The sequence below is a fragment of the Cyprinodon variegatus genome, unplaced genomic scaffold (assembly GCF_000732505.1).
Source record: "Cyprinodon variegatus isolate N-32 unplaced genomic scaffold, C_variegatus-1.0 Scaffold352, whole genome shotgun sequence".
Classification (NCBI taxonomy): Eukaryota; Metazoa; Chordata; class Actinopteri; order Cyprinodontiformes; family Cyprinodontidae; genus Cyprinodon; species Cyprinodon variegatus.
The window spans coordinates 729,868-757,759 of NW_015150805.1; the positions used below are offsets into that span (position 1 = coordinate 729,868).

The window sequence follows — 27,892 nt, forward strand, 5'->3', positions numbered from 1 at the left end:
TTTTTTTTTTTTTTTCCAGCGGTCCTAATCCTCTTCCATATGATTATAACGTTTATGCAAAAAAAAAAAGGTTTCCATTAATAAAAGTTAAGTCAAAATTATTCGATTTTTCTGTGGCTTTTTTCATTAAATACGGTACGGTTTAAGAAAATAAATGCAAATAAAGTTGTTGCTATTAGACAATCATAAATCTTAAGCAAACTTTAGCAGCTTGAAACTGATTTAAAATGTCTGCATTTTCAATCACTTGGATTTTATCCCTTTAAATGTTGGTAATATTTGCATGATTGATTTTTACAAAAACAAAACAAAAATAACCCCAATGAATGACATCTAATAAATTTGAAAATGTTAATGCTTTGGTGTCTTTAGCTTTAGATAGGCAAAGATTGGATAATTTAAATGTCATACCAGATACTACCTTTGGATACCTTTGTTTTTTTGAGATTTAAATTGGGTTTTGGAGGAGATTAATAAGGCATTTTTTGCAATGTCCATATGGCAGTAAATCTGTTGTAGACAAAAGGTACAATTTCTTTGAATGTGTTTTCTATGTAACCTGATTATGAATAAATTGCTCCACCAGGCAGTGGTCAAAGCCATGGAACTGCTGGCTCAGGAGGGAAAGATAAAGGAGAAAATCTACGGCAAGCAAAAGATTTACTTTGCAGATCAGGTTAGTATACAAATATATAATGTTTTACTGCTTTGGGTTTGAGGATGTGCGACCTTCTGCCATCTGAATCTCACCTTTACTGATCTCACCTGCAGTCTCAGTTCAGAGATGTGAACGATGCAGACCTTAAAGCCATGGATAAACAGATTTCAGAGCTCAGTGCAGAGGTGCAGACTTTAACACAGAGCTGCAAGCAGCTAGATACAGGTAGATGACTCAACAGATTCAACCTGATTTTTCTCTTATAATGCTGTTTGATCCAGTGAACGAAATGCATTTTTTTTGAGAATATGTTTGCATCTGTGTTATAACAGAACTGAAGGAGCTAAACTGCTCCCTCACAACGGAGGAAATGAGAGCAGAAATCCAGGAGCTGAAAGCGGAGTGTTCCGGGTACAGAGCGCGTCTGGAGAAAATAAAGTCGGCTACTAATCACGTCACGCCAGAAGAAAAAGAGAAGGTGTTTACCTGCAGAAAACATCAGCTAATCTCTTACTTTGGTAGCTGTTCTGTTCTTTTACAAAATGATATGCTTGATTTAATTCACAGGTTTATAAAGAGCGTGATGTTTATGTGAAAGAGTGGAAAAAGAGGAAGAGACTGGTAATGCATTTTATTAGAATAAAGCCTTTTAAAATTATAAAGCCTAAATTTAATGGGTTTTTTTGTCACCTCAGGCTTCAGACATGATGAATGCCATCCTAGAGGGATATCCAAAAAGCAAAAAAGAGTTCTTGGTAAGCTGAGAAAACAAAGTAATCAAACTTGTTTTCGCCAAAAATGTCCGTCGACCTTCAATAGTTCTGTTATTGTTCTGCAGGAAGAAGTGGGAGTGGAAACGGATGAGGACTGTAAGGTGGTTTTTCCCAACACCTGAACAAAACCACTACACAACCCATGAAAGACTGAATCAGACATCAGAGCCACAGAGGAAACCTTATTTAGAAACGTTCTTTGAATAAATACGTTTAACCGTTTGCAGCATGTTTGTACATCAGTATTAGCTGAACTCTCCATATAAATGTTTCAGGCCTGTGATCTAAGAGGCAACAGTGTTTTTTGTTTTTTTTTTCTTTTAAAGCCATAAAAGCATCCGAGTTCACGGTAAATATGTCAACATATAAATATTAAGAGTTCTTGTACGTATTTAAGCTGTTTAGAACTGTTTATTTGTCCCCATTTTATAAACAAAATGTTTCCATTTAATTTAAAGTTCATGATCACATCATCTCTAATGTTCTATCACAATGCTTAAGTATAAATAAAAGTTTTTATGTTAATTTCACAGCTGAGTTTGTTTTCTATAGTTTGAACTTGCACTTTTCTTCCTTAAAATTAAACTTCATCATCATGGGGAATGATGGCCTAGTGCAGAGGTCTTCAACAGGGGGTCCGCGACCCCTAGGGGGTCCGCGGAGGTACTGCATGGGGGTCGCGGAAGTCTTGGTTGATTACTTTTTTTAATATTCCCTCCTGCAATTTTTTGCACTAATTAAAATGTCTTTAAATACACATTAACANAATATTCCCTCCTGCAATTTTTTGCACTAATTAAAATGTCTTTAAATACACATTAACATGAATTCAACACACTTAAGGAAACATAAATGGAAGCAGAAGATGTCCTTCAGTCATCAATGCTCACATTTAGCGACACACAGGGGCTCTTTCAAACTGGGCACCATTTCATTCACAACACCTGTCCCATTAACCAGGAATCAGAATCAGAAATACTTTAATAATCTCAGGGAGAAATTACTTTGGTTACATGACTCCATATGTAATAGAGTGACTATAGGACCAGTTTGATATAAAACAATTTCATACAATATATATAATTAGGGGGTCCCCGCTCCATCTTGCCATCAGTTAGGGGGTCCTTGGCCTCAAAAACATTGAAGACCCATGGCCTAGTGGTTAGAGCCGTGCGCTTGTGCTCTGAGAAGGTATCAGGTACCTGGTTTGATCCTCACAGCCTGCACTCTGGGTCATTGAGCAAAGCGCTTAACCCCAAACTGCTCCCCCCAGTGGCAGCCCACTTTTACCCAAGGGAATGGGTTAAAATGCAGTGTAAATTTCTCGAAATAAAGTGTTAGTATGTTAGCAGAGTAACTCACACAGACAACAGGGGATACTGTTGTCTGTGTGAGTTACCAGTTTCCTTCAGACTGGTGCCCAGTTTCCTTCAGACTGGTGCCCTTTTATTTAAACAGACACAGGTGCATTCATTCAGTCACTAATTAGGTCACATGACACTCTGCAATAGGATTGCTTGGTTCCAAAAATAAAAATAAACATATCAAATGAAAATGAGAGCACAATATTTATAAATCTCAACATAAAGTTCAACCTACCATGTCAATAACTGCCAACTGTGTTTTTAAGATTCAACTGTAAATTACAATCAGCAATTATACTTCATGAGAACATAGAAGGAGGGCTGCACAGTGGTGCAATGGTTGCAGGTTCTGGGTTCAATTCCTGTTCCAGGGTCTTTCTGCATGTTCTCCCTGAGCATGCATGGGTTCTCCAGTGTCCAAAAACTTGACTGTTACCGGTAGGTTACTCGGCTTCTCTAAATTCTCCCTAGGTGTGTGTGAATCATTGTCCGGTTTGCCTCTCTGTTGCCCTGAGATAGACTGGCGACCTGCCCAGGGTGTACCTTTCCTCTCGCCTGTAGACAGCTGGAGCACCAGCGACCCCAGCAGGGATATGGGTGATAGAAAAAAGATGGATGAAATGCAGAACAGTCAACTTCGTAAAGTAGAACCCATGGTACTTGTATTAGAGTTTAAGTATCTAATAAACATACCTGGTTAGTTTGAAATGTTCAAGTAACTGAAAGTAATACAGCAAAAATTTTGAATATTTTTTATTTCACGATTCAATTCTTTTATAAATCATGTTTTCATAAGCACAGAAGTGTTACAGCAGGGATGAAGCATTCAAGGTGATCCGATTTATAGCAAATGAAAGCTGTAGTGCCAGTAAACATATACTGAACAATATAACTTATGGAAACATTTCCCATATTTGCATTATAACAACTTATTTTAATGTTGTATAAAAAAAAAAGGCTCGTCAAAGCCAACACTTTCCTGAAAAGAGACAATTTAAACTCACTTCACTGAGCAAAAGAACAGCAAATTAACATTTACAACACTTCTTTTTCTACTTAAGTCTCTATTACAGAGCACTTCATTCACAGTAAAAACATTTAAAGCAAACATCGAGGCTAGAAATTGAGGCACCATATGGTATGCTCCTGAAAACACATAGAAGTGCTTGTAATCTGCAGTTAGAACTGGAAACATTCATAATGATAAAAAAAAAGGTCAGGAGTGGGTTGATGTTTGTGCACTGAAGCAAGAAAAGCTCTCCTGTTCAGAGTAAAGCTACACGGTTATTGGTAATAACGGCGAAGAGCTATGAAATCTCCGTCACGTTACTGTATTGATCAAAAGACACAGCAGACAAACACTATAATATATTAATTCTATGAAAAGATTTTTAATCAAAGATCTTTTAAATTTAGATCCATAAATTAACAGAAATTGGAGGCAAACTTGGAGAAGCAACTGCTTTTCTGCTGCTTCATTTCAAACACCTTGTTTTATATATTATTTTATTGGAAACTTTTTACCATATTATCAGTTTCTTTTAAGGAACTTGTAATTCTTCAAAATGATAAAGAGAACAGTTACTATATGAAGCAATTAAAACTAGATGCTATCTGCGTGCTACATTTAGCTTAAAATCTTGCGTCAGCATGTCATAGATGAGTTAAAATATAACAGAGACATCATTTCCCCAACAGTAAAGAGGTTCAAAGGTGGCTCTTCTGCAGTATTTCCTGTCTTAATCCAAGGCAGCATTTCATCCTCGTAGTGTTTGTGGAGGTAATTCAGGGAATCTGATGAGTCGACCTGAGGGTAAACACTGTTGCATGGGCTGAAGGTGATTGCTATTTAAATTCAACTCCTGGGAGTCAGGAGCAGGTTAAAGGTCCATTTCTGGAAGCTAGCCAGAGGTTTTCCCTTTACTAATACAGCTGACCATTGAGCTGCCGGAGCACGCCAACAACAAATTCCCGCAGCGTCTGAGAAGACAAGAAGAAAACAATCAATCATTAATCAATCGTTAATCAACTCTGCAGATTAAGGTCTGATATTTTGGTTTTAAAGCAGAGCCTACCTGCGGCTTGCAGTGCTCCTCGATCCAGCTAAAAACACACGCAGACAGTTCTTGGAAGCTGCTCATGGAGACAGAATTACTGAAGGACACAAACAGCGAGTCCATGATGTTCTGAAAGATGTTGAACTTGACCTGGTCAGAAACCTGATCCTCTCCCTGCTGCGGATTGTTCTGGTGGGCTTTAACTATGTGCTCATAGTTCCTGGAAAGAAAAAAAAAAAATTTTAGTAAGTAGCTTCTGTTTGAAAAGAAAAAAAAATTTATTAATTGTTTTCAAATCCTAATCCAGATTAAGGGAGGTCTATTTTAAAAAAAAATAAAAAGAAGGGAGATGGGATTCATTTCCTAACGTTTTCATGATCTTCAGTGCCATCACTTCTTTTCTTAGCAGAGAAACTTCCTCTTCTTGCTTCTTCTTTTCTTTATGAAGAAAATGGATGTAATCGATCGCTGAAATCATAAAATAGACACGTATTCGTCAGTGATTACATCACTAGGAAAATAACTAGGAGGTGTTGCACATGCCGCTTCTCCTTTTACTATTTTTAACTACTGATTGCAGGGTTTATTTATTTAGCAGACGCTTTTATCCAAAGCGACTGCAGCCAAACCAGATAAAAAGTAAACGAAGAAAGAAACTGTTTTTCTACCGGTTAAACTTACAATACAGGAGAATCTTTGGATGATGATAAATTTAAAGCTTCATTGAAAAGATGGTTTATTTCTGTAATTCAGATTAGGGCTGCAACTAATGATCATTTTGCAAATCGATTGATTTGTTGATTACTTTTTCTATTAATTGATTAATAACTGGATAGCCAAAGAGGGATTTTTATGAAATTAAACCAGGTTAACCTAAAACTTTTTCATTTCAGGAGTGTTTGTACATTTTTTTTAAACAATTTTGGTGTAATTACTGCTCTAGGTGGGTCCCTCTGTCAGCTTACGATATATTTTAGAGTCTCTGTACTCCAGTTAACGATTAATCCATTTCTAAATTAGTTGATTATTCAAAAAGCGATTAATCGTGAGGAATTGTTTCAGTGCTAATATCGATTTATTTTTGTTTTGTTTCTCAGAACATGAAAGATCAATCATTTGACGAGTTTAAAATAATAATGTAAGGCATCTAAAAATAACAGAAACACATGTCCCTATGCTGTGCAGTTTTACACCATATAATTGGGGCTTTTTTTTAGATGAATCGCTGCATCAATGCAGCTCAGCTTGAATCTGCTGAGGTGTTAAAAAAGGATGGGTAGCCCGGAGAGCAGCCTTCAGCACGGCTACATTGTTGGGTCTAATGTTGTTTCATCGATTAGCCCTACACAAAGAACCTGACTGTGCTGCTCCTGTCCTCTCTGCACCTATGTGTGGAAAGAAGCCCTGAATCCAAACTCTTCAACAGAATTTGCTTCAAAATCCCCTCAAGGCTGCTGTAATTCCTGTAGCTTGGTTCCTTGTTCAACCAAACCTTTTTATTACACTCAATTTTCCACGAATATGCATTGATACTGCACTCTAAAGAGCAAACTACCTTAGCAATGACCTTTCTGTGTTGAACATGCTGGTCAAATGGCTTATCAGTAGATTTTGTTACGCCTATGTCAGCTAGAGTGAAACATTTATTTTTTTATTGCAGCCTAATGTTATCTTACATTTCAAACACAGAGAATCATTTTTCTTTCCCATTCTAAGTTACAGTCTAAATACATCATATGTGTAATAAGACTATAGATTTGTAAAGGTTTCAGTAAAATTACACATTTTCAACGAGATTCTAAACTGTTAAGATTCCCCCTATTGGGAAAATGTTTGGCAGAAAACAAAAACATATATCCTACTTTATAAAAATTTTTTGTGCAGTTTTGAATTAAAACCAAACAGCAAAACATTTGCTAATGGTGAAAATGAACAATAAAGAGAATTTGTTCCTGTGTGTTGGGTTGAGTGGTGGAGAAAATTGACTCAAAATTTTAATCGCAATATTTTGAGATGTTTTTTTATAATGAAAACAGAAAAACGAAGCATGTACTATCACCCAACTTTTAAAATATAATTTTTAAATATACAAACAGCGCAAGACAGCACCAGAGTTTGGTTTGTTTCTTTAGCAATTCTAGATTGCTACAGCTGGGTGACGGGTATCGTCTAAAGTTTAATGAAATTTAAGGTATATTGACCATAAACCAAACTAGTTTTAACACACAAATTTCTCAGGATGCTTAAACAAAACATTTTCTTAAGCATTTCTGAAACTGTGTAAAAGGACATGTAGTTTAAATCTTACTTTTTTGAAGAATAGTAGCCTTGCTCATTTTCTGTGCTCCAACAGAAAACTCAGACTGCTGTTGGCAGGTTGGAACGATTACTTGCAGGTCGTCATAGCCTTTCTGGAGTCAGAATAAAAGAAAAAAATTTAAAGAACCACTAAAACATGCTGCATTTTTGATGATCGGAATAACAAAATTGGCATCGCAGTAGGACACCTTGATTGCGTCTCTGCGTTTCTGCTCAGCTTGTGTGTGTGCTTGTCTCCGTCGATCTTTGTACGAGTCCTTATACGATGGCTCGTGCCTGTAGTCGCTGTCTTCGTCATCTGTTTGGGAACAAATTTACTGATATTGTGAATAAATATTTAAATCGGCAGCGTGTTTTACATAGTTGATACATAATTTCCTTCAAGCTATTCCTGAAAGCATTTTTTGGATGTATTCCCACTCCCAGAAACACTGATAACAATGTAGGATTATCCATTTCAAAGAAATCTTAGCATTTTTTAGTTTTAATGGAGTAAAATTTAAACAGTACTATAGAAAATGCACAATCAAATTGAGTAGTGTTGTCTACAGTGACTGAAAGATAATCTAACATGCTATACAAGATCTGTAAATACTGACAAGAAAGTACAAATCTTCTCTAAAAGAAAGACAATACCTGTATTTGGTACTGAAGAGGCACTTGTGGAGCCGATACTGTTTGCTCTGGACACAATGCTACCTTTTCTGACAGTCTCAGCAAAGAAATCTGTACAAAAAAATAAAACAGCAGTCATTAAAATACTAAAAATTAAAGTAAACGTGTTTATTATCGCCTATACTTAGAGATAAAGAAGATCGCAAAGAAAATATCTGGAAAAAAGATTAAATATGCCTCCAAGAAGTACTCACTGGTGTCAAAGCCATTGTCGCTGAAAGCCCCATCTGTCTGCCCAGCCATCACCAAGCAGCAAAAAAAGCAAGAGAACAGAAACTGTGAGGTTGGATTGACTGTGGAAAAATATGGGCTGCTCCAATTATGTTGACAAAAGAATAACAAGCTGGTCTAAACCCCCACTGAGCACTGGCCTGATTTTCTGAGCACAGATATAGCAAAAGATAAATGATGTGTCAAATAGATTTTCCTGATCCACGTGGGGCCAACACGGCACCATGTTTATTTTAGCAAAGATTTTCCATCAATTATGTTCCAAAAAGCACTGTTCACTTTTAGAGTGCCTTTAAAATCGAGTGTATTTTGCAGTGATGGAGTATAAAGTCAGTAAACACGTATACGTCTTAATTTAAGGCTCAAACTTCATTATATAAGATAAAATAAACACTTTTTTTCCTTCATCGCGTTTGCTCCATAAAAAATGCTGTAATAAATATCAGATAAGTAAAGGATATAAGGATATCTGATGACATTTTAAAGGCTAAGTGTGAGATTATTGTATCACAACAAGAACAAATTTCGGCTGTAAATCTCACTTGTTTTATAATCTGATGATAGTGTAACTGGTTTAATCACTTTCTTTTTGAATGTGGAATAAAATATTCCACATAAATGCATATATTTGATGCGGAAAATTTTGTTTTTCTTTTCAATCGTCTTTGTTTACTTTGCTAGCATGCTAGCCATCTGCTCTAACGTCACTGAACGTGATGAAGCTAACATCACATTAGCCGCGAGGCAACAACAACCGCTGCTCATACTTCACTTCTCCAAAACACGAGAAAAAAACGACTTATCAAACATTACCGAGGTCCAAATAAATAGAAAAAATCAAAATGCATCAAGTTAAAAGGTGGTTTATAAAAGTGGCTTACTTTCCAGTGATCTTCTGGAGACGTTGTCGGATCCGTCATTTTGGAACGCTATTGCTACATAAACTAATAGCACAGTTGCCTTCAGGTGCTCCTCGGACAAAACTTCAAGAAGAAGTCAAGACGCCTGTTCATTTTGAAATTACATTTCAAAATTAAGAATTAAGCCCTTCTGCTGCAGACAAAACTTTATTAAGGGTCTCATATTTGCTATTTTCCCAAGCAATAGATTATTCTGTTCATTGTGGCAAAGCCTACGCAGTAGCTCAAGCATTTACCGCAGAGGAACAAATGGGAGTCGTAGAGGGTTTCAAAGTAAAGAGTAACCGTCAAATTAGCCTTGTAAATATATTTTATGTTATTTGTTTACATAAAGTATTTTCTTGTCTAATAAAAAAAAAACTAAACAAATGGCAACGTTCGAAGTTGAGGTTAAGAATATTAAAGACCAATTATCGAGAGGACGTTGAATGCAACACATCAGTCTATATATAATGGCTGCCTTTTACCACATGGAGGCGCTGTTTCACTGCACTTGTCACATTTACCTGACGTAAATTTTATCTACTGAATAATTCCTCGACCATATAATACAAAGGAGTTTCCTGGGGAATAAGCTTCTTCTTATTTATATATAGTCAATAACAACGTATAGTCTTTGACCCCCTAGCTCATGTTCAAGACACATCAAAGGTTTTTAAACATTATATGATTGGAAAGTTAGTTATTAAATGGTTAAAATATTTACTTATTAGGAAAAAAAATAACATTTTGCATCATCAGATTGATTTTAACCACACGGAGGCGCTGTTTTCTAATATTTGCCAAAGTCTCCTGTTTTACCTGACTTGCAATTAACTAACCCCCAGTGATACTATCATAGAAATACTATTTCAGAGTAATACTAAGCTCTAGTGTAGAGATTTGTATCATTTACTCAAGGTATTTCCATTGTTTTATCCCTGTGTTAAAGTTATTCATGTGCAAATACAGATAAAATAACCCCATTTACCTAACTTCATATTTTTCTTTATTTATTTATCATGTTTAACTTTCTTTTTCTAACCATCCACCTATTTCAATCATTTTACTAACGGTTGCTACATTTATCTTCCACCCTGTGCTCAGCACCAGGTTCTGTTGCTGTCACACACAGGAAGTAACTCTTCTGCTTTTGTGCTTTTGTGGTTTCTGACTTAGTTACAGAGTGTTTCACACTCCCTCTCCTTCCTCTCACATACAGGCCTTTGAGTTTTACTTGGCAGAAAAGTTTTCAACTAGTTCAGATAGTAGTCAGTGAGGCGCAGGCTAGTCTTGTTCTGGAAGAAACTGACAAGGGTTTTTACATTGTACCTAGATATGTTAATCAGAGGGCAAACATGAGGACCACCCTGATTTTTTCAGCAGTTTTTGTGACAGCAGGACAAACAAGATTTCAGTGACCCAGAGACTTGATGTTCATCACCTTGAAAGGCCCAGGACTATCTTTTTCAACATTTGGAGTGATCACCTCTTGTTACTCTGCTGTGCAACACTGATTTCTTGGCTGAATTGGTTTGTGTACAGCTTTCCTCCTGGATTACTTTTGGAGATTAGTGATGGGGAATGCGGCCGGAGGGGGTTTGGAGCTTGAGTCGGCCGACGGCAGAGAGAACAGGAACTCACTTGGTGTGGTTTCAGCGATGAGTGACCCCACAATGCATCTGCAGAAGAAGCAATCTTCTACCCCCAAACTTCCAATGCCTCCAGAAGAGGAGCTGGAGGAGCGCTTCAATGTGGTGCTGGTAAGAAACTGAGATCCACACCTTTAATGCATATGAAAACAAACCAGATTGTAGATGCAGCTGGTGAAGCTTTAGGAATGATGAAGGTCTTGCTCATAAACCATTGATCAAGAGACACAGACATAGCAAAATACATCAACCAAGACCTAAAGTAAATAGGTAATAGTAATTTGTTCACGTTTGCAAAGATTTCTATACTTATGGTGTGTTTTGCCATCATTTCTCTCACTTTATGTAGCAAAATCTAATGCCATTTATTGTTATGTTTGAAAATGATCTATAATTTGACATTTTGAGCCAATGCTCGGTAGTATTTCTATGTATTTTTGAAATGCCAGACTAGGAGATGGGTGATTGGTTTCTGCATGGGTAACTGGCCTGAAGGGGAAGTTGAGCAACACACTTTTAAAAAAACACACAGGACCGGAAAGCAATGTTTCACCATTCTTTCGACAGTCCCTAAAACCTGGATAAAAATCCCCAAACTTTGCAAGAAATACTTATAGTTTAAATTACAAAGTCCCCTGTGGAATTTCTCATTTGTTTTAATGTAGAAATATGTGTTAAGGTGATTAAAAAATAAGATCGTTTTGGGCTGATCTGGCAAATGTTGATGTCATCAAAGCAATTCATTAAAGAAATGTGATCTGGACAAGAATAAGTCAGATAAAAACAGTATTAACTCCCATACTCTGGTGCATCTGGGTGACAGGATATGTACGTAAACATCACAGCAGGAAGCAATGGTTTGCTTAAATTAAACTAGTGAGGAGTTAACAGTATAAAAATAGGAATTGATTTTAACTGTTTTAAAAAAAAAGTGTTTCCTTCTAATGTATGTCAAAAAGAAGATTCAAAAAGTTCCCCATGGAGCTTATAATCACTTAAAGTGTAAGTTTAAGTTCTTAAAAGACCTATGAAACATTTAATCTATGGCAACCCCATGATAAAGAAAAAACAAACAAACATCGAAACAAAAAAATAATAAAATAAAAGAACCCTTAGCTGTTGAGTAAATGCAATTTCATATAAGACAACAAAGGGGAAATATTACATTAGCTAACATGATTACTAAAGTACTACAATGACTTGTCTAACTAGAGCCCAGATGACTGCAGATTGATGATAAATCTTATGCAACCCAACAATAAATATCCTGTTTTTGCTGTGAAAAGAATGTTCATGGCTTTCATCTAACTTAGTATCATTTTAAAAATGAGTCAATAAAAGATGAATATTTGTCTGAAACGTTTAAACTATTGACTTATTTTGTCTTAAAGTAGATAGGCTGCTGCCTTGCAACAAGGAGGTTCTGATGTTGATGCCTGTGGTCTTCCTGCGTGGAGTTATCCACGTGGATATCTGGCTTCTCTCTGGGAACTCTCACTTCCTTTCTCAGTCATGAAAAAAAAAGAATGTTTAGTGAACTTTTAGTTTTTAATTACCCTCCGGTTCGGTTCTGTCACAACATGGATGCACCCCACCTCTAAGCAACAAATGCTGGAATAGTCCTGCAGGAGTTGGCTACTATAGGCAGCAGATAGATGGATAGATAAAGACTGTCTTAAACCTCTTAAGATAGCTGTTTATTTACATCATACAGAAGTTTCTATAAGATATTAATTGGTTATAACATATTATTTGCTGTGTATGGTTTGTGTTCGGTCAAAGTGGCAGAAAAGCAGGGATTCTATTCTAACTTGACCTCTGATCAACATCTATCAATGTATTTTATATATCTTTGACGTATGCACCAACATGAGGGCATTATGTTGATTCTTGACTGCAATGTACATGTAGAGGTGATGTCAGTTCAGGCTGGATGGCTGCCACATGAAAAAAGTTTTTCCCGTCTTACGGATTCCCTTCTGCTTTTTTGTCAAATTTTAATGTTTCAGATCAAGATACAAAAATAAGCTCTGTAAATAAAATTAAAAAAAGTTTCAAAATGACATTTCATATAAAAAAAAAAAGAGAGAGAAAGAGGCAGTGAACCAGAGTGAATGCTGTTATTCACAGCTTGCCTTCTAAAATTACTCCAACAGAAGAGAAACTAGAACAAGTAGAAGATGGCAGACCTTACTTACCTCACACAGTTAACCTAAGTGGTCAGGTTTGAACTAGAAAGAAGAAACAGTGAGGGTATGGCATCTAGTAGACAGTGCCAAGCCAAAGCTAGACAAAACTTAGAAATTATAAAATAGAATGTCACATTTTTCCTAAATAACATCCTGCTGATTTCTAACCCTTTGGGGAAATACTCTGTGGGCCTCTTGTTAAATTTAGTGTGAAACTAACACAGCATTTTAGAAAAGAACATTATACTGATGGCCAAACACGGTAATGGGAGTGTCATGGTTTGGGGTTGCTTTGGTTCTTTAGGACCTTGCGTGCCAAAGTTTTGCTCGCTGCCAAATGACTCAAAGGGGGATTTCCAACCATTAGTTTGGAATTTAAGTTCATGTAAACTTTAGTAACGGAGGACAGTGATCCAAAGACTGCCTTACTGTAGGTTCACCTCTGAGTAGAGAGGCCAAAATTCTGGGCTTAACTGAATGAAATACTTTCGGTTTAGATAGTTTTCATCCCTTCATAAGTGAAACACAAACTTTGAAACTGTTTTAATATAACATATGTGTGTGACAAATTAGAGTTATCTCACCTACTGAACCCACATGACCACTGCTGCCTTGTGTCTGTTACGCCCTTTCATATGAATGCATGACCTCACTTCCTCTTTTCTCAGAACACTTCCACTGTAGGCTGAAGACGAGCTAAAAACAAGACAAAAATTCAGCATTAACTCCCCTAAGAAATGAGAAGTGCACCTTTTCTGTCTTTATTTTGACCCGTTTCTTGTATATCAGAAAGTATGTGACTTACATTATCACCTGTCTTTTATTTTCAACCACAAAAACCCCAAAGGGGCTCCACCCTTGCCCCTTTCAAGGGTAAGGCGGGACTCCTCTGCAACAAGCCAACGGGCCATTTCCGTTTTGAACCTCTTCTGTTTTAAATATGTGCAAAAGAAACACCAAGCTGCTGTTTGGGTGCGCACAGGGTAACTGAAAACCCCACCCAGTGCTGACTGCAATTGTTTGTCTTGACGGTAAACTGTTTTTGCATTGTAGGTCAGCTAAACTTTACAGTATTGTTGGTTAGGACTTTAAATAGTGTAAATGGTAATTTTGTACAAGAATGTAATCATTTAATCACAAGCTCCCTTCTTTAATGCTGAATCAACCACAGCATTTATTTTTGGTCCTTGTTTTCTTGATATCTTAATCCTTTAATGAGGAAGAAATTACGCAAAAGTTGCCCTTTTTTGACACAGAGAACTGAACCTCTGATTTGAATTCAACAACCTACACTAAAAAAAACTGTGGAGGTGGGGGCTTTCAGTGCTGATCCCTGTTATGTAGAGTTTATACATTCCTAATCCTAACCATTTAAAATAGCTGTAGTGTCTTATTTCCTGTAGGTATTACAGACGTATGGATTTACCTGCATGTTGTTTTTTATTACCTTCTCTGTTATATCTTTCAATGCAATTCATATCAATGTATGAATAAAAGGCCTATAGCGGATAGCATTGTATCACTTACACTGCAAAAATCTGAAATCTACATAAGTTAAGTTTTTCTTGATTTGAGGAGGTAAGTGAAACTCTTTGCCAACGGAACAAGACAATTTAAATTTAAAATAAGTAAAAAACCAATTATCTTGTCTTATTCCAAGTATATATTATTTAAATATCTTATTTAAGAGTGGAAATACTCATTCCATTGGTAAATCATCTTATTTACCTAATAAAATTAAGGTTAAATACACTTAATTTCAAATATTTTACTTATTTCTAGAACTGTTTTGCAGTGTATAACTAATTTTGAAAAAAATTAAGGTGAGTGTTTTCACTAAGAAGCATTAAGTTAGGCTCTGTTTGATTTGTTAGCATAATAGCAACAATTTTGAACAATTCCAGGGTGACCAAAGGCCCATTAAAATATTGCAACATAGGTCATCTATTTTGGCTTTTTTCACCAAAAATCTTGCACACTTTCCAAATAAATGTGGCAAGCAAATGTTTTCATCCTGTAGATCTGACTAGTCAAGTTCTCAAATTGAATGGAACTTCTTTATTGGCATTAAAGTAAATGCAATTGAAAAAAAAAAAATGCATAGCTCAAAAAGTTAGAAAGGGGTAATTTAATGGTTAGTTATGAGATGAAAAACAAGCCAAAAGCAGAAGTAGAGTAAAGTCTGCTTATTTCAAGGTGTGTTACAACATAGAAATGATCACAACCACTCAGAAGTTTTATTGTTAGGTATCCAATAGATTTTTAGCCTTGTGAGATAGACTGGTTGTATTACTAAGATGTAAAAACACAGGTTTCTGTAATGTCCCATCAGGTTAAACCAGCAGTCAATTAGAAATTGGGGTTGGGGGTGGGGGGGTGGTGTATCTCTTGACAACCATCAACAGCTCATGTAAACACTGAGTCATTTTTTTGCTCTGAACAGGTACATCCTCCTACTTTCTCTACTTCTGACTGATGTAATGTTCCATAAGCAACAAAAACAAAGGATGTCTAAAACAGATATTTGTCACTATTCAGTATATTTAGATCATATTATCAAAGATACACTGAGTAAATACAGATTACTTATTATGATCAAAAAAAGAAAAAATTGGTCATTATATAAAAGAACCGCCCTTTTAAAAAGATGCATGTTTTTGGCTATCATAACCATACCTGTTTACTGACATGGATTTATTAAATAGAATGTGTCTGATAGGAAGAACTAGACCAAGAGATTTAAAAAGCAACACATCACCCTCTGATCCAAAGCAACCAAAAAACAAATGAAATGCTACAATAATCACCGCTTTCAATCAGACATACGATTACAAAGCATTTTTAGAAGGCTCCTTTAAAAATGTCAACCAAAAATACTCCTGCATTTTAATGACTCATCCAAAGTTATACAAAAGAACCCTGTTCAACATTTTAAGAACTGCAGGCCTTGTTTGCCTCAAGTTAAGTTCAGCAGAGTTCAAAACATTTACTGACCAAAAAGAACACCAAGAAGAAAAAAGAGAACAATATCCGAGATATTTAGAAAAAAACTTGCATGAATGAATAAGTCAAAAGTCTAGCTTTATGGAAGATGTCTCCTGATTTATGTGGGGTAAAATGCTCGGTATTTCAGAACAAGGATATCTTAATCAGACTAAACATAGTGGTGGTAGTATGATAGTCTGGAGCTAATCTGCTCCTGGACCTGAGAGAATGAATTAGCCTGAAGCTAACATGGTTGATGAAGCAGGACATTGATTTAAAGCAGGCTCACCTCCATACTGTCCAACCAAAACAAACCCGGATAGAACTTAAAGATATAGATCAGATATGTTTTATAAATATTTGCTTTGGAATTACTTTAAAATGGTCAATCACAAACCAAAGCCCTCCAATGTGGCTGAATTAGAGAATTTCAGCATTAAATGTGGGACAGAATTTCTCCTCAGAAATGTAAGGACCGTCTCTCAGTTATGCGAACATTTAACAGCACTTATCGCCTGCTAAGATGGCGGATATAGTTATTAGTTTTAGCCAGATTTAAGTTTTTCCCCTTTCAATAAAGGATTCCATCCCTCTCTGTGTTAATTTTGGTAATTTTTATCTTTTTTTTTATGCCTTTACCAAATAAAAATGAACCAGACAAGCAAAAGCAGACCAAGATCAAAAAGTAAGGCAGTAGTTTGTATATTTCTTTATAGAAATGTCTTTTTTTAATCACCTTTCTTTCTCTTTCTGTCTTTCAGAGCTACATGAATTTGCCTCCAGATAAACTGAAGCTGCTGAGTCAATATGACAACGACAAGAAATGGGAATTAGTTTGTGATCAGGTGAGAGTTTATTTACTGGTAACATCTTATCATCCAAAATTACAACATTCATCATAACAATGAGGATTATTGTTGCATCAGAGGTGTCAAGTAACAAAGTAGAAATACTTCGTAATTATTTTTTAGACAACTTTTTACCTCTACTCCTTAATTTTTTTTTTTTTTTTTTGCAATTATCTCTACTTTCTAGTACTCCTTAAATTTAAAAAAAACATCAAAATAATTTATTTAATCCAGGCAATTTCTTTGAGGTTGACTCAAGGTGTTGTTCACCACATACCAAAATAAATAGTTATCAAGATGAAGCAAAGTTAAATTTAAAACTGTTACCATTAGTTATAACACCAAGAAAGTTAAGTATAAGGAAAATTATCATCCAGAATTGTAGAAAAATAGGGTAGTGCAGTAAAGCATCTGTCTTTATCATTTTGTCCTGCATTACTTTTGTTTTATACTTTAAATTATATTAAAACTGGTACTTTTACACTTTTATTTGATTAAAAAGTTGAAGTTGCTACTCAGTAGGATTTATACTTCTACTTAAGTAAACATGAATACTTTGGCACCTCTGGTAAAAATGGAATGAAAAAGGTCACTAAGGTGTGTGCAGATTGTATACCCTGCACCTCAGTTTCTGTGGTGGCAGCCGATAGAGGTGTCACTATGGTAACCAACAGTGGTTAGTGTTTTGTTGTTAGTGGCGCTTGCAGGAATAGATTCAAATGGTGCACAAATATGATGATTGAGCTGTTCTGCTCATCGTAGCTTTTTTAATAAATTGTATAGCGTCACATGCACACATTAACTCTGCTCTGCCTGTGTGTCATCAGGAGCGCTTCCAAGTGAAGAGCCCCCCGTCTACCTATTTGTCCAAGATCAAAAGCTTCTACCAAGATCAAGGAGGGGTGTCTCGCAGGGTCAGTGGAACACATGACCCCCGAATGCTATGATTAATCTATCTTCTAGCATGTGCAGTGATACTAGAAAATTATCCCTTTTGTTTCCCTTTTTTAGTCAAAGAAAAAAATTCTAGATGCAACCCAGGTCCTTAAAGCCTTGGAGATATCCCTTCGTACTAATCACATTGGGTCAGTATTTGTGATTTTTATGCCATTATTTGACCTGATATCTTTATGATATACAGATTCAAGATTTAAACCTGAATTCTTTTTTTTGGTAAATGTTTGCAGCTGATTTAGCCTTTCCTCTGTCTTTGATTGGCTTTTTCTTTGGTGCAAATATGACTATGTGAATAAAACTATTTGTTTTACATTCCTTACAACTATGCTGAGAAACAGGCTAAACTCTTTTGTGTGGGCTTGAACCAATAGCGATACTACACTGAGTGTAATTGTAGTACTACCAGCTGTTCAGGTACAGCTCTTATCAGAAGTCATTTAAATAAAGACACAAGCTTCACCATCTGCTAGCATTCTCATTCTTACTGCTGTATTATTCTGTATTTAGCATTAGCAATGCTAAACTATTTACTAACTGGACCTGCTGGACCTGCAGAGCATTGAGTCAAATAATATTGTTCTGTACTTCTAGATGCAAAAAAAAAGGGTTATAACTTTGGAGTCAATTATGACTAATTCATCCTATATCTGTATCGTATCAGGTGATGGCTACATTTGTAGTGTTGTACTTTTGATGTGTTTCATGTTTTTGATGTAATACTCCTATCTCTGCTCCTTAACTATCCTCTAAAACGCTTTAAATAATCTTGCATGTGAACAGAACTATGAAAATAAGCTTTCTTAGCCCTGCACCAGTAACAGTTTCACACTGAAATAGATTTTATTAAGGTATGTGGTATCTGTTGTCAACTATGATTAATGACCTATATCAGAATGACCCATCAGTCAGATCATACCGACTCACATCAGAGAGCACAGTAAGCAAACTGGCCCAGTTATGGCAGTCATTCCTTGTTTATCTAACTACCATTGATTAAATTTACAACGAAACACTGGAGTTTAATTAGGAGAGCAGAAATAGTCATTTGTCTATAACACCGTATAAAACAGGTTTATTCAAAGACAATTTTCTAATATGTCATAGCAGCAACCTGTGCTTCAGTGCTGATGTTACGTAAGGCAAACATAAAGATCAAATGGAAAGTTCTGTTCACTTAGAAATTTTTATTTTGGTTTTCCACATAATAAGTGTACGGCTTCCTTCTACTTGAACCGTCTAACAAACTCGGTCACTCAATGGATTGTCATCTAGCAGTGCCTATAAGACAATCCAGACGGTTTTCATGGGTTGTTCAAAGATAATGGAATGACCTCCCAAGTGCAAGAACAGCAGCGTCCTTTTCTATCTTTATGGAACTCTTAAAGATCAACCTCTTCAAAGAGCGTCTCATATCCCAACTCTTACCCAAACCCCCTCTACTACTCTTTCTGTACTTCCCTCTATATCTCTTTTCTGTCCCCACTGATTCTGACTAGAGATTTCCCTCTAGAGACCTTATTGTAACTTGGATAAAAGCGTCTGCTAAATGCATAAACATAAACAATTACCCAAACTAAACACATTTTTGTTTGTCATAAAAAATCATAGCTTCTGTGCTGCTACTGGGGAAAAATGGTCAAGATTTGTAACATTACATTCAGTCAGATTTCATATTTAATTATGATTATCTAGATCATTATAGAATCTATCATTCTCTCTACAGATGGGCTCAGGAATTTCTCAATGACCAGAACAAAGGTTTGGATGTTCTGGTGGACTATCTGTCCCATGCACAAAGTGACACCTCGTGAGTACCAACAGAATATTCACTAGTGCTCTTCCAGTGTCAATAGCTATCACTAAGACTGAATCTTAACTTTTTGCAGATTTGATTTGGAGACTATAGAAAATGGTGGAACCCTGTCAGACAGACACAAACCGGCAGAGCGGTCAATGGAAGATTTGACCAAGAGCTCCAGCAGCAGTCACTCGCATGGGATGGGCAGAGCTGCCCGGGCCCTAACTGTACGGTAAGAAGCTGCAGTCATAGATAATCACCGAGATATGAAGGGACCTGGTTTTCTATGCACTTCTCACCACAACATGCACTATTCTTAAAAAGGAACGTGCATCATGGTTATTTAAACAGGTAGAAGATTAGAGCTTGCAAAGCAGAAGTCACAATCTCAGAAAAAAACTAAAAACATCTGAATTTAAATAAAATTTCTTCTCTATCTGCTTTTTTTATTTATACAATTACACTTGTTGTCCCTTTACAGAATAAGCTCCACTCTGGCAAACAAGATGCATAAGAAGTCCCATTCATCCCAGCAAAGAGATGATATACATGTGTGCATTATGTGCTTAAGAGCCATCATGAACTACCAGGTAGAGTATTTTAAAAACATCAGTTTAAATATGCAGCCTGTTTGCAAATAATAAGCTTCCTGATCATTATTTAAATTTCAGGACAAAGCCTAAACTTAGTATTTTGTGAAGTTTACAGAATTATCTCTTCCTATTGCATTTCAGTCTGGTTTTAACCTGGTGATGACTCACCCGCGCTGTGTGAACGAGATCACCCTCAGCCTCAACAGCAGGAATCCCAGGTGAGTTGGGTTTGAGCTGAGCTGTGCATCATTACTCAGTCTGAATAGACACCTGACTGTGCTCCTCTCCCCCTGCTGCGACAGGACCAAAGCTCTGGTCTTGGAGTTGCTGGCCGCCGTTTGTCTCGTCAGAGGAGGGCATGACATCATTCTTTCCGCTTTTGACAACTTTAAGGAGGTGAAATTAGTGGGCATGGGATGGGGGGATTCTTTAAACACAAGTGCTGTGGGATATGTGCTCTTTAGAAATCCAGTGGTTGCATACTTGCTGACTTTTTTGACTCATCACATTAGTGACACACTCTACTTCTCACATGCAATGTCACATTTAAAACTCTTGTGAGAGTCATGCATGTGTGTGTAAGCCTGGCCTCAGATGAAGTGCAGCCATGTAACATCTTTTTTTTTTTTTTTTGTATAATGTATCCAATAAATCCACCTGATCAGGAATCTTAAAAATGAAAATTATGCCCCCAGGTGGGCAACTGCTTAACTGCTTTTCTAAAGATGTTTCTATTATCTTCAGGTGAGCAAAGAGAAGAACCGCTTTGAGAAGCTAATGGAGTACTTCATCAATGATGATAACAATATTGACTTCATGGTAGGATCTCATTTCAGGTTTTGAAATTATTCAATTTTGATGATAAACATAATTGATTTTATACATCAACAAATCTATAGCTTTACAGTGTTTCTTTAACTAAATGAGGAAAAACTAATTGGCTAGGTCTAACTGTTAATATGTGTTTGCAGGTGGCCTGCATGCAGTTTATTAACATCGTGGTCCATTCTGTGGAGAACATGAACTTCAGAGTCCATCTACAGTATGAATTCACTCACCTTGGATTAGACAAGTATCTGGAGGTGAGTTTTAGGAAAACTACAACTGGACCTTTGTTTATACGGTAGTTTAAAAAATATTCATGATTATCTGAAATGTATTAGTTGTCAGATTATTGGTGCATTAAAATATTTAATCTTCAGAGGTGATCCTGGGATTCTTTATTTGTCTTTACTGCCTGAAACTGTAGCTTCCATTAAAAAACATTATTAGAAAGTCGTTATTAAATCTGTAAATAGTAATGACCTGAACATATTTAATGCACAAACATGATGTTTATACATTACATGTGTATTAAATTCATATATTAAGAACTTTTATGATTATTCTGTATCTGATCCCTTTAAATTTGTCAATTTACTTTGTTTCTGTGTATTAGAGTCTAAAACACACAGAAAGCGAGAAGCTGCAAGTCCAGATCCAGGCCTATTTGGACAACGTGTTGGATGTTGGAGCTCTGCTGGAGGATGCTGAGAACAGGGGAGGGGTGCTGGAGCATGTGGATGAACTGCAGAGTCACAATATACATGTAAACTATGATATATTAAGATAATTATAAGCTCAGTAATGAAAGTCTCTCTGCTGCACTGATTAAGGTTTGTTAATGTGGTAATGTTCACGTAGGATTATGTTTCTTATGTTGCAGCTGAACTCCAGACTTAATGAGCTTGAGGCTCAGACCACAGAGAGGATATCTGAGCTGGAGACTCAGCTCATTCAGGCAACCAAGGAAACGGAGCTGCTCAAAGTAAGAACAAACCAACTAACAAACAAACTAACTAACTAAACTCAGTGATTATGGTTAATTTTATTTTATTTTTAAACTATTGTGTAATAATTTGAATATTAATGAAACATTTTACAGCATTTTTTATTTTAACTCCATCTAAAGGTAATATGCATATCAAATGAACTTATCACTAAGATTTTAAACATGCACTAGTTTTGTCAGGATGTTTTAAATCATGCTAAATAGTTTGTACCTCCACTTATTTTATATCTGCTTCCATACAAATTACAAATCAATGTGGAACATTTTGTCTACCAGACCAAAGTTTAACAAGGCAAAGTTTCTATGAATGTCATGTTTAATAATAATTGGGATTCTCACATATAATTGCTATCATGTAGGTATATTATCATAATGTAAACTATCTAGAAAAGTTACCTTCAAGAAAATTCCCTGACAAAAACCAAGTGATATATTTTACATGATAAAAGTAAAAGAGTAGAATTTATGTATTTGTGTATGAATTAATGTCCCAAGCAAGTTTGAAATCATGGAAGTGGTGAAAATATTCTTAGTAAAAACCTTTAATATTAAATAAACTTTTTGTAAACAGTGACATCGATGCATCTGTGTCTGCATCCTTTAGGAAAGCCTACGGGAGTCTTGTACCCAGGTTAGTTCTTTGCAGCAGAGAGAACGCGAGCGGGAGCTGGACAGGGAGAGGGAGAGGGACCGGGAACGTCTCTGCCTCTCTGCCAGTCAGTCGACTTCTGAGCTGGAGCAGAAGATCCAGGAGCTGCAGGACAAAGGGGTAATCCGACTGGGACGTACTGCCTCGGGAGGTCTGGACATCCAGGTTGTACCTGTGAAAGTTGTTGAGTATGTCCAAAGCCCAACCTCATCCGCCCAACCGAGTATCCCAGCCTCAACATCCACCCTCCCCGCTGAGCCTCCCCCATCTACTCCTGGTGGTGCTCCTCCTCCACCACCTCCACCTCCTCCTCCTCTGCCATCAGGTGAAGGTTGTGTTCCTCCACCTCCGCCTCCACCTCCTCCACCGCCCGGAGCAGGTCCAACACCTTCTCCAGCTGGTTGTGGACCCCCACCTCCACCTCCTCCACCTGGTGGGGGACCTCCGCCTCCTCCTCCTCCACCTGGTGGGGGACCTCCGCCTCCTCCTCCTCCACCTGGTGGGGGACCTCCGCCTCCTCCTCCTCCACCTGGTGGGGGACCCCCACCACCTCCTGGAGCACCAGGTGCCCAATCTGGTGAGGACATTGAGACAAACTGGAAAGGTCTCCCTAAGCTCAATACCTGATCTCTGTTTGACCACTTTGTTTATGTTTACTCAGGTTTCAAGAGTAAGAAACCCATTCAGACCAAGTACAGGATGCCTTTGCTGAACTGGCAGGCTTTAAAACCAAACCAAGTCTCAGGAACAGTATTCAATGAGCTAGATGATGAGCAGATCTTAGGGGTGAGACTTTGCATCTTGCATTACTGAAATTTTAATTGAATCTTGGAATGAAATTATTCATTTTCTCTGACCCACACTCTGTCCATACAAGGAGCTAAACATGGAGATGTTTGAGGAACAGTTCAAAACAAGGGCCCAGGGGAATCCAGCAGATCTATCCAAGGTTAAGAAGAAGGTTGCCCAAAAGGCTCCCACCAAGACATCCCTCATTGATGCAAACAAGGCCAAGAATCTAGCCATTACTCTTCGCAAGGGAGGAATGAGTCCATCTGCTATCTGCACTGCCATAGAGACGTATGTCCTCATGTTGCAATACTTTCTGAAGTGTTCAGCAGTATCTTCTTGCCCTTTCCACTCCTACACCCTTTAATCCTAATCCTTCTGTTGTACAGGTACGACCAGAAGTCTCTATCCATAGACTTCCTGGAATTGCTTGAACACTTCATACCATCTGACTTTGAGATGAAACTCCTTGTAAACTATGAGAAAGAAGGTCGGCCTCTGGACGAGCTGACAAATGAAGATCAATTCATTTTACGTTTTGGGAAGATCGCTCGTCTAAATCAGCGAATAAACACGCTTACCTTCATGGGAAACTTCCCAGAAAGTTTCAAACGCCTGCAGCCGGTCAGTTTATTGATGAGGCATTAAAGCCTTAGCTGGTATAGGCATTAACAAAGTATATTTATAGTGTTTTCACTTCATCCACAGCAACTGAACTCCATCATTGCCGCTTCTATGTCCATCAAGTCTTCAGCTAAACTGAAAAAGATTTTAGAAGTAAGTCAAAGTAGATACAAACACTGTTATAACTCCTAAATAAGAGATTTTATGATTTATTTTGAGCATTTTCTTGCAGATTGTTCTTGCCTTTGGTAACTACATGAACAGCAGTAAGAGAGGTGCAGCCTATGGTTTCAGGCTGCAGAGTCTTGACCTTGTAAGTAGCCTTTTTTTTTGCCTTTCAGATTTCTCTTTTTTTTTTACAGTAAAGCTTAAACCTGACTTTTTCACCTTCAGTTGTTGGAGACTAAATCCACTGATCGGTCTCAGACACTACTGCACTTCATCACAAATATCATTCTTGAAAAATACCCCGACCTGGTCAACTTCCACACTGATCTTCACTTTATAGACAAAGCAGCTCTTGGTACATAGATACACTTTTTTACATTTCGTTATTAATGTTTCTTTGGTATGGTGGTGTTTTTAAATGTCATTTTTCTTTCTTAGTATCCCTGGACAGTATTCTTCAGGACATCCGTTCATTGGAGCGAGGTATGGAGATGACCAAGAAAGAGTTCCTGGTGCAGGATGATAGCCCCGTGTTAAAAGAATTCATCAAAACAAACAGTGAGCACCTGGAGACATTGATCAAAGACAGCAAGACGGCACAGGTTGGAATTTTGACACTAGCAACCCCTCACATAACTCTTATTTTTATTATATCGTCACACATTTCTTTTACCTGCAGGAGGCGTATGCTTCTGTCGTGGAGTATTTTGGAGAGAATCCCAAAACCACACAGCCTTCCATGTTTTTCCCACTGTTTGGTCGCTTCGTAAAGGCGTATAAGGTTTGTTTGCAACTTAAGAAGCGATTTAAGCTCTTTTGGCCTTTATGTAAAAGTCATCTAATGGGAAATGGGGCTGAGAGAGGGGAGAGGGAAGATAAGTGGCACAGCTAAACAGACCAGGACTAGAACCTGTGATGGCTGTTTTGAGGTTGCTCACTTTTAACCCCTGTGCAACGATTATTTTCATGCAAGTATTTTTTTTTCTTATTCGTAATGCAGATAGCACAGCAAGAAATTGAACTGAAAAAGAAAATGGAAAAGGAGAGTTCTGAGGAAAAGGAAACACCAACAACTCCAAACAAGGGAGGATCACAAAAGGTACAAAGATTTCTGTTTCAAATTGTTGTTAACTAGAGGCATGTAGCATGGGTGGTCCTAAACTGAATATTTCCTAAGGGATGCAGTCCAAGACATAGGCAAACTAAGTTACTTGCTAAGTACCCCAGCAACAGCAGGGGGCAGCCAAGAGCAGTTACTAGAGAAGCTTGGTTTACACGTTTACATACAAGCGTAAGACATCATTGTTAATATTAAAGAAGCATATTTTAAAACTGTCCTCCTTTAAATAAAGATGATTTCAGCTCTTGGTCTTTCGCATGAATGACTAAGGACATGGTCATTGCATGGCATTAGCATTTCTGTGGCCATAACAACCATTAAGACCTGCTGAGTTGACAGTTGTCCAGCATACCAATGCCGACACCCTACATAACCATATTAATGAGTTAAGTGACAGAAGACAGTATGGTAGAAACGTGCTTGGTTTGCAACATAAATAGCTGCAGTCTGAGAGTAGTGTGAAGCAAAATCCAGGGGATTCACAAGGCATGTACTATGCCCAGAGCCACAGCTTCACAATAAATCTATGAAATGGGTTATAGCTATTGCAACCTGAGAAAACAGAAAACAACTGTCTTACTAGGAAATCAAGGTTCCAGAGTCTGGAGGAGGAGTGGAAAAGCACAAAATTCAGTTTGTTTGAAGTCCTGTTTAGGATCTTCATGTCAGTTGATCTTTTAGAGACATGCAGTCTCCAATTGTGTTGATCCAGTTTCTTTACCAGAAACAGTGATACATACAGCATCAAACCCTACTATCAAGCTTTTTGGAGATTCTGATGTTCTTGCATTTTTTTTCAGCAGAACTTCACACCATTTGTCAGCAAACTACCTTAACTTTAACCCCACTGAGAAATTGTATTAAAAGAATACTGAATCGAATGTAGCTCTAATTATAACAGTGTCTTTGAGAAGTAGAGGAAACACCAGAAACAGCAATGCAGACAAGCTCAAGGCCATTAATAAAGCAAGCGGAGCTTCTTTAACACCTCGGCAGAACCACAAGCTGTTCACCTTCATTCTAAATCCCATCAGTGCAGCGATTAATTAAAAACAAGCCCCAATCAAGGACTGAGTGCATATATTTTACATTTGTGGAATAGCGTTTCAATGGGCTCACTTTTCTCAACCTAGCTTTCCAATTTTCATTTTGGTAGCTGTATTCACAATGAACAGTTGAATTTCATTAATATTCATTGATATTGTCATTTTACAAGATACAGATGCCAATAATACACCATATCCAGCCGGAAAAAAAAAAATGTGACTAATGATTTGTGTTTTCTAGGGTCCAATGATGCCAAAGATGGATTTTCTAGCAGAGCTAAAGAAGAGGCAGGTGAAACCTCCGGTGCGCGAGGGAAAAGATGGCGCTCTGGAGGATATTATTACAGGTACAGTATCAAAAAACACTCGTTTTGAGTCTAAAGCCAAACAGTATGTAAAGTTCTGACTTCATGACACCATGATTTGTATCATATTCCATCAGATCTGAGAAGCACACCGTACAGACGCACAGACGGTCGTCGTCCGGCTCAGCGCCAAGAAACCTGAGGAAATTATGGTTTATTTTTTGTGTTTTTGATAAATATACATTATGTAAACTCAAATATAAAAGCAACTTTAACAAACCTTCAGTGTGTATTGTATATACAGTATAACATGAACCAGCATCAGTCATTTTGTATTAACTGTATTCTTAGTGTTAATTAGCTATGTAAATACAGGAGAAGAACATTTTTAACTTTAACTTCATCCACTCTGATAATTACATTTTTTTTAACATTTACTTTTATCTCAGTGGACCTGTATGCTTAAAATTTGTGACACTGTTCAAAACATTATCTTATTTTTTATGTAAACCTTTTTGTAAACATTTGTTTTTTTTGTATTTGTTATCTTTATGACACAAGATGCTGGAATTGTGTTTGAGATAAAGTCATAAAAAGAGAAGGAATAAAGCAAAATCAGACTGTACAAGAGGGCTGCACTTTATTAGACACACAATCACAGCAAATTATGTACAAAAGAAGGCAGGATCAGACCTGCTGTCTTCTCACAGAAAAAAACAACACACATTTCTCACAGAATATCATGGCATCCACACTGATAAATTACCTCCAGTATCAGTAGGCATTTCAATTTTATTGATCTCATATAATTGATCTGTAGTTATTTTTATTCTTATGTCACACTACTCTACAAATGGGAAATTCATACTTTGCTGATTTCTCACGTTGGGGTGCGTTCAAGCCTTCTGATCCCTGGACGTTCAACACTCCCAGCCACTATCGTCATCACCACATAACTCCACAGTAAGACTGAACATGCCTGTGTCACAGAAATAACGTATCGTTCATGTTTGTAAACCACTCCTCCGGCTCTTTCTTACAACTTTGAAAAAACATGTACGTAACTTTTTTTTTTTCTAAACTGCACCGTGCGTTTGCTTGAGACTATACATGCATTGTTTTTGTATATACCTTTGTATCCATCATCATAGTTTATTAATAAAACATGTTCTTTTGGACATAATTCAGTAAACTCTCTATTACTCAGCCTATTTACAAGTCAATTTTATCTTTTTTTATATATATTTTTGATGCCAAGATTTTTGAACATCCACACATTCAAGTAAAAATCTCATATACATACAACAGAATGTAGGTAGAGCATCTGAAGAAAAAAAAAACTACAATGGCAAAATCACAGAC

The 27,892-nt window shown here is 37.0% G+C and overlaps 3 protein-coding genes across 3 annotated transcripts in view; 2 read left to right on the top strand and 1 right to left on the bottom strand.

The window, feature by feature from the left end:
- Nucleotides 1-1,942, top strand: part of psmc3ip (PSMC3 interacting protein) — a 3,203-nt gene extending 1,261 nt beyond the window's left edge. The window contains exons 3-8 of the mRNA XM_015385943.1: nucleotides 587-676; nucleotides 772-883; nucleotides 991-1,136; nucleotides 1,226-1,279; nucleotides 1,354-1,413; nucleotides 1,497-1,942. Coding sequence (XP_015241429.1) covers nucleotides 587-676; nucleotides 772-883; nucleotides 991-1,136; nucleotides 1,226-1,279; nucleotides 1,354-1,413; nucleotides 1,497-1,553 — 519 coding nt within the window. The 3' untranslated portion in view covers nucleotides 1,554-1,942. The remainder of the gene's footprint in view (nucleotides 1-586; nucleotides 677-771; nucleotides 884-990; nucleotides 1,137-1,225; nucleotides 1,280-1,353; nucleotides 1,414-1,496) is intronic.
- Nucleotides 1,943-3,555: 1,613 nt separating this feature from the next.
- On the bottom strand, nucleotides 3,556-9,048 carry mlx (MLX, MAX dimerization protein). The gene is made up of 8 exons (XM_015385940.1): nucleotides 8,959-9,048; nucleotides 8,041-8,077; nucleotides 7,808-7,897; nucleotides 7,360-7,469; nucleotides 7,161-7,263; nucleotides 5,221-5,320; nucleotides 4,871-5,072; nucleotides 3,556-4,775 (listed from the first exon to the last, which is right to left on the bottom strand). The coding sequence occupies exons 1-8, from the start codon at nucleotides 8,995-8,997 to the stop codon at nucleotides 4,719-4,721; spliced, it is 738 nt and encodes a 245-aa protein (XP_015241426.1). The 5' UTR covers nucleotides 8,998-9,048; the 3' UTR covers nucleotides 3,556-4,718.
- Nucleotides 9,049-10,181: 1,133 nt separating this feature from the next.
- LOC107091793 (formin-like protein 1) lies at nucleotides 10,182-27,859 on the top strand. Its single transcript, XM_015385949.1, has 25 exons — nucleotides 10,182-10,739; nucleotides 16,564-16,647; nucleotides 17,478-17,564; nucleotides 17,662-17,735; nucleotides 19,331-19,414; nucleotides 19,494-19,637; nucleotides 19,887-19,995; nucleotides 20,140-20,216; nucleotides 20,301-20,394; nucleotides 20,743-20,817; nucleotides 20,970-21,080; nucleotides 21,437-21,586; nucleotides 21,704-21,805; nucleotides 22,434-23,055; nucleotides 23,140-23,264; nucleotides 23,356-23,558; nucleotides 23,657-23,891; nucleotides 23,976-24,044; nucleotides 24,124-24,204; nucleotides 24,285-24,414; nucleotides 24,498-24,661; nucleotides 24,739-24,840; nucleotides 25,060-25,158; nucleotides 26,467-26,572; nucleotides 26,668-27,859. Exons 1-25 carry the CDS (start codon nucleotides 10,554-10,556, stop codon nucleotides 26,730-26,732), a joined length of 3,378 nt encoding a protein of 1,125 aa, XP_015241435.1. The 5' UTR covers nucleotides 10,182-10,553; the 3' UTR covers nucleotides 26,733-27,859.
- The last annotated feature ends 33 nt before the right edge of the window (nucleotides 27,860-27,892 follow it).

What these genes read in the sequence shown, in the direction of transcription:
- mlx (XM_015385940.1), bottom strand. Translation starts at nt 8,997, where the DNA reads ATGACGGATCCGACAACGTCTCCAGAAGATCACTGGAAA. An exon ending in CTCTTCAGTACCAAATACAG is followed by an intron (nt 7,470 to 7,807) that starts GTATTGTCTTTC and finishes GTTCCCAAACAG; the next exon opens with ATGACGAAGACAGCGACTAC. An exon ending in AACGCAGAGACGCAATCAAG is followed by an intron (nt 7,264 to 7,359) that starts GTGTCCTACTGC and finishes TTCTGACTCCAG; the next exon opens with AAAGGCTATGACGACCTGCA.
- LOC107091793 (XM_015385949.1), top strand. Translation starts at nt 10,554, where the DNA reads ATGGGGAATGCGGCCGGAGGGGGTTTGGAGCTTGAGTCGGCCGACGGC. An exon ending in AGCACCAGGTGCCCAATCTG is followed by an intron (nt 23,056 to 23,139) that starts GTGAGGACATTG and finishes ATGTTTACTCAG; the next exon opens with GTTTCAAGAGTAAGAAACCC. An exon ending in ACAAGGGAGGATCACAAAAG is followed by an intron (nt 25,159 to 26,466) that starts GTACAAAGATTT and finishes TGTGTTTTCTAG; the next exon opens with GGTCCAATGATGCCAAAGAT.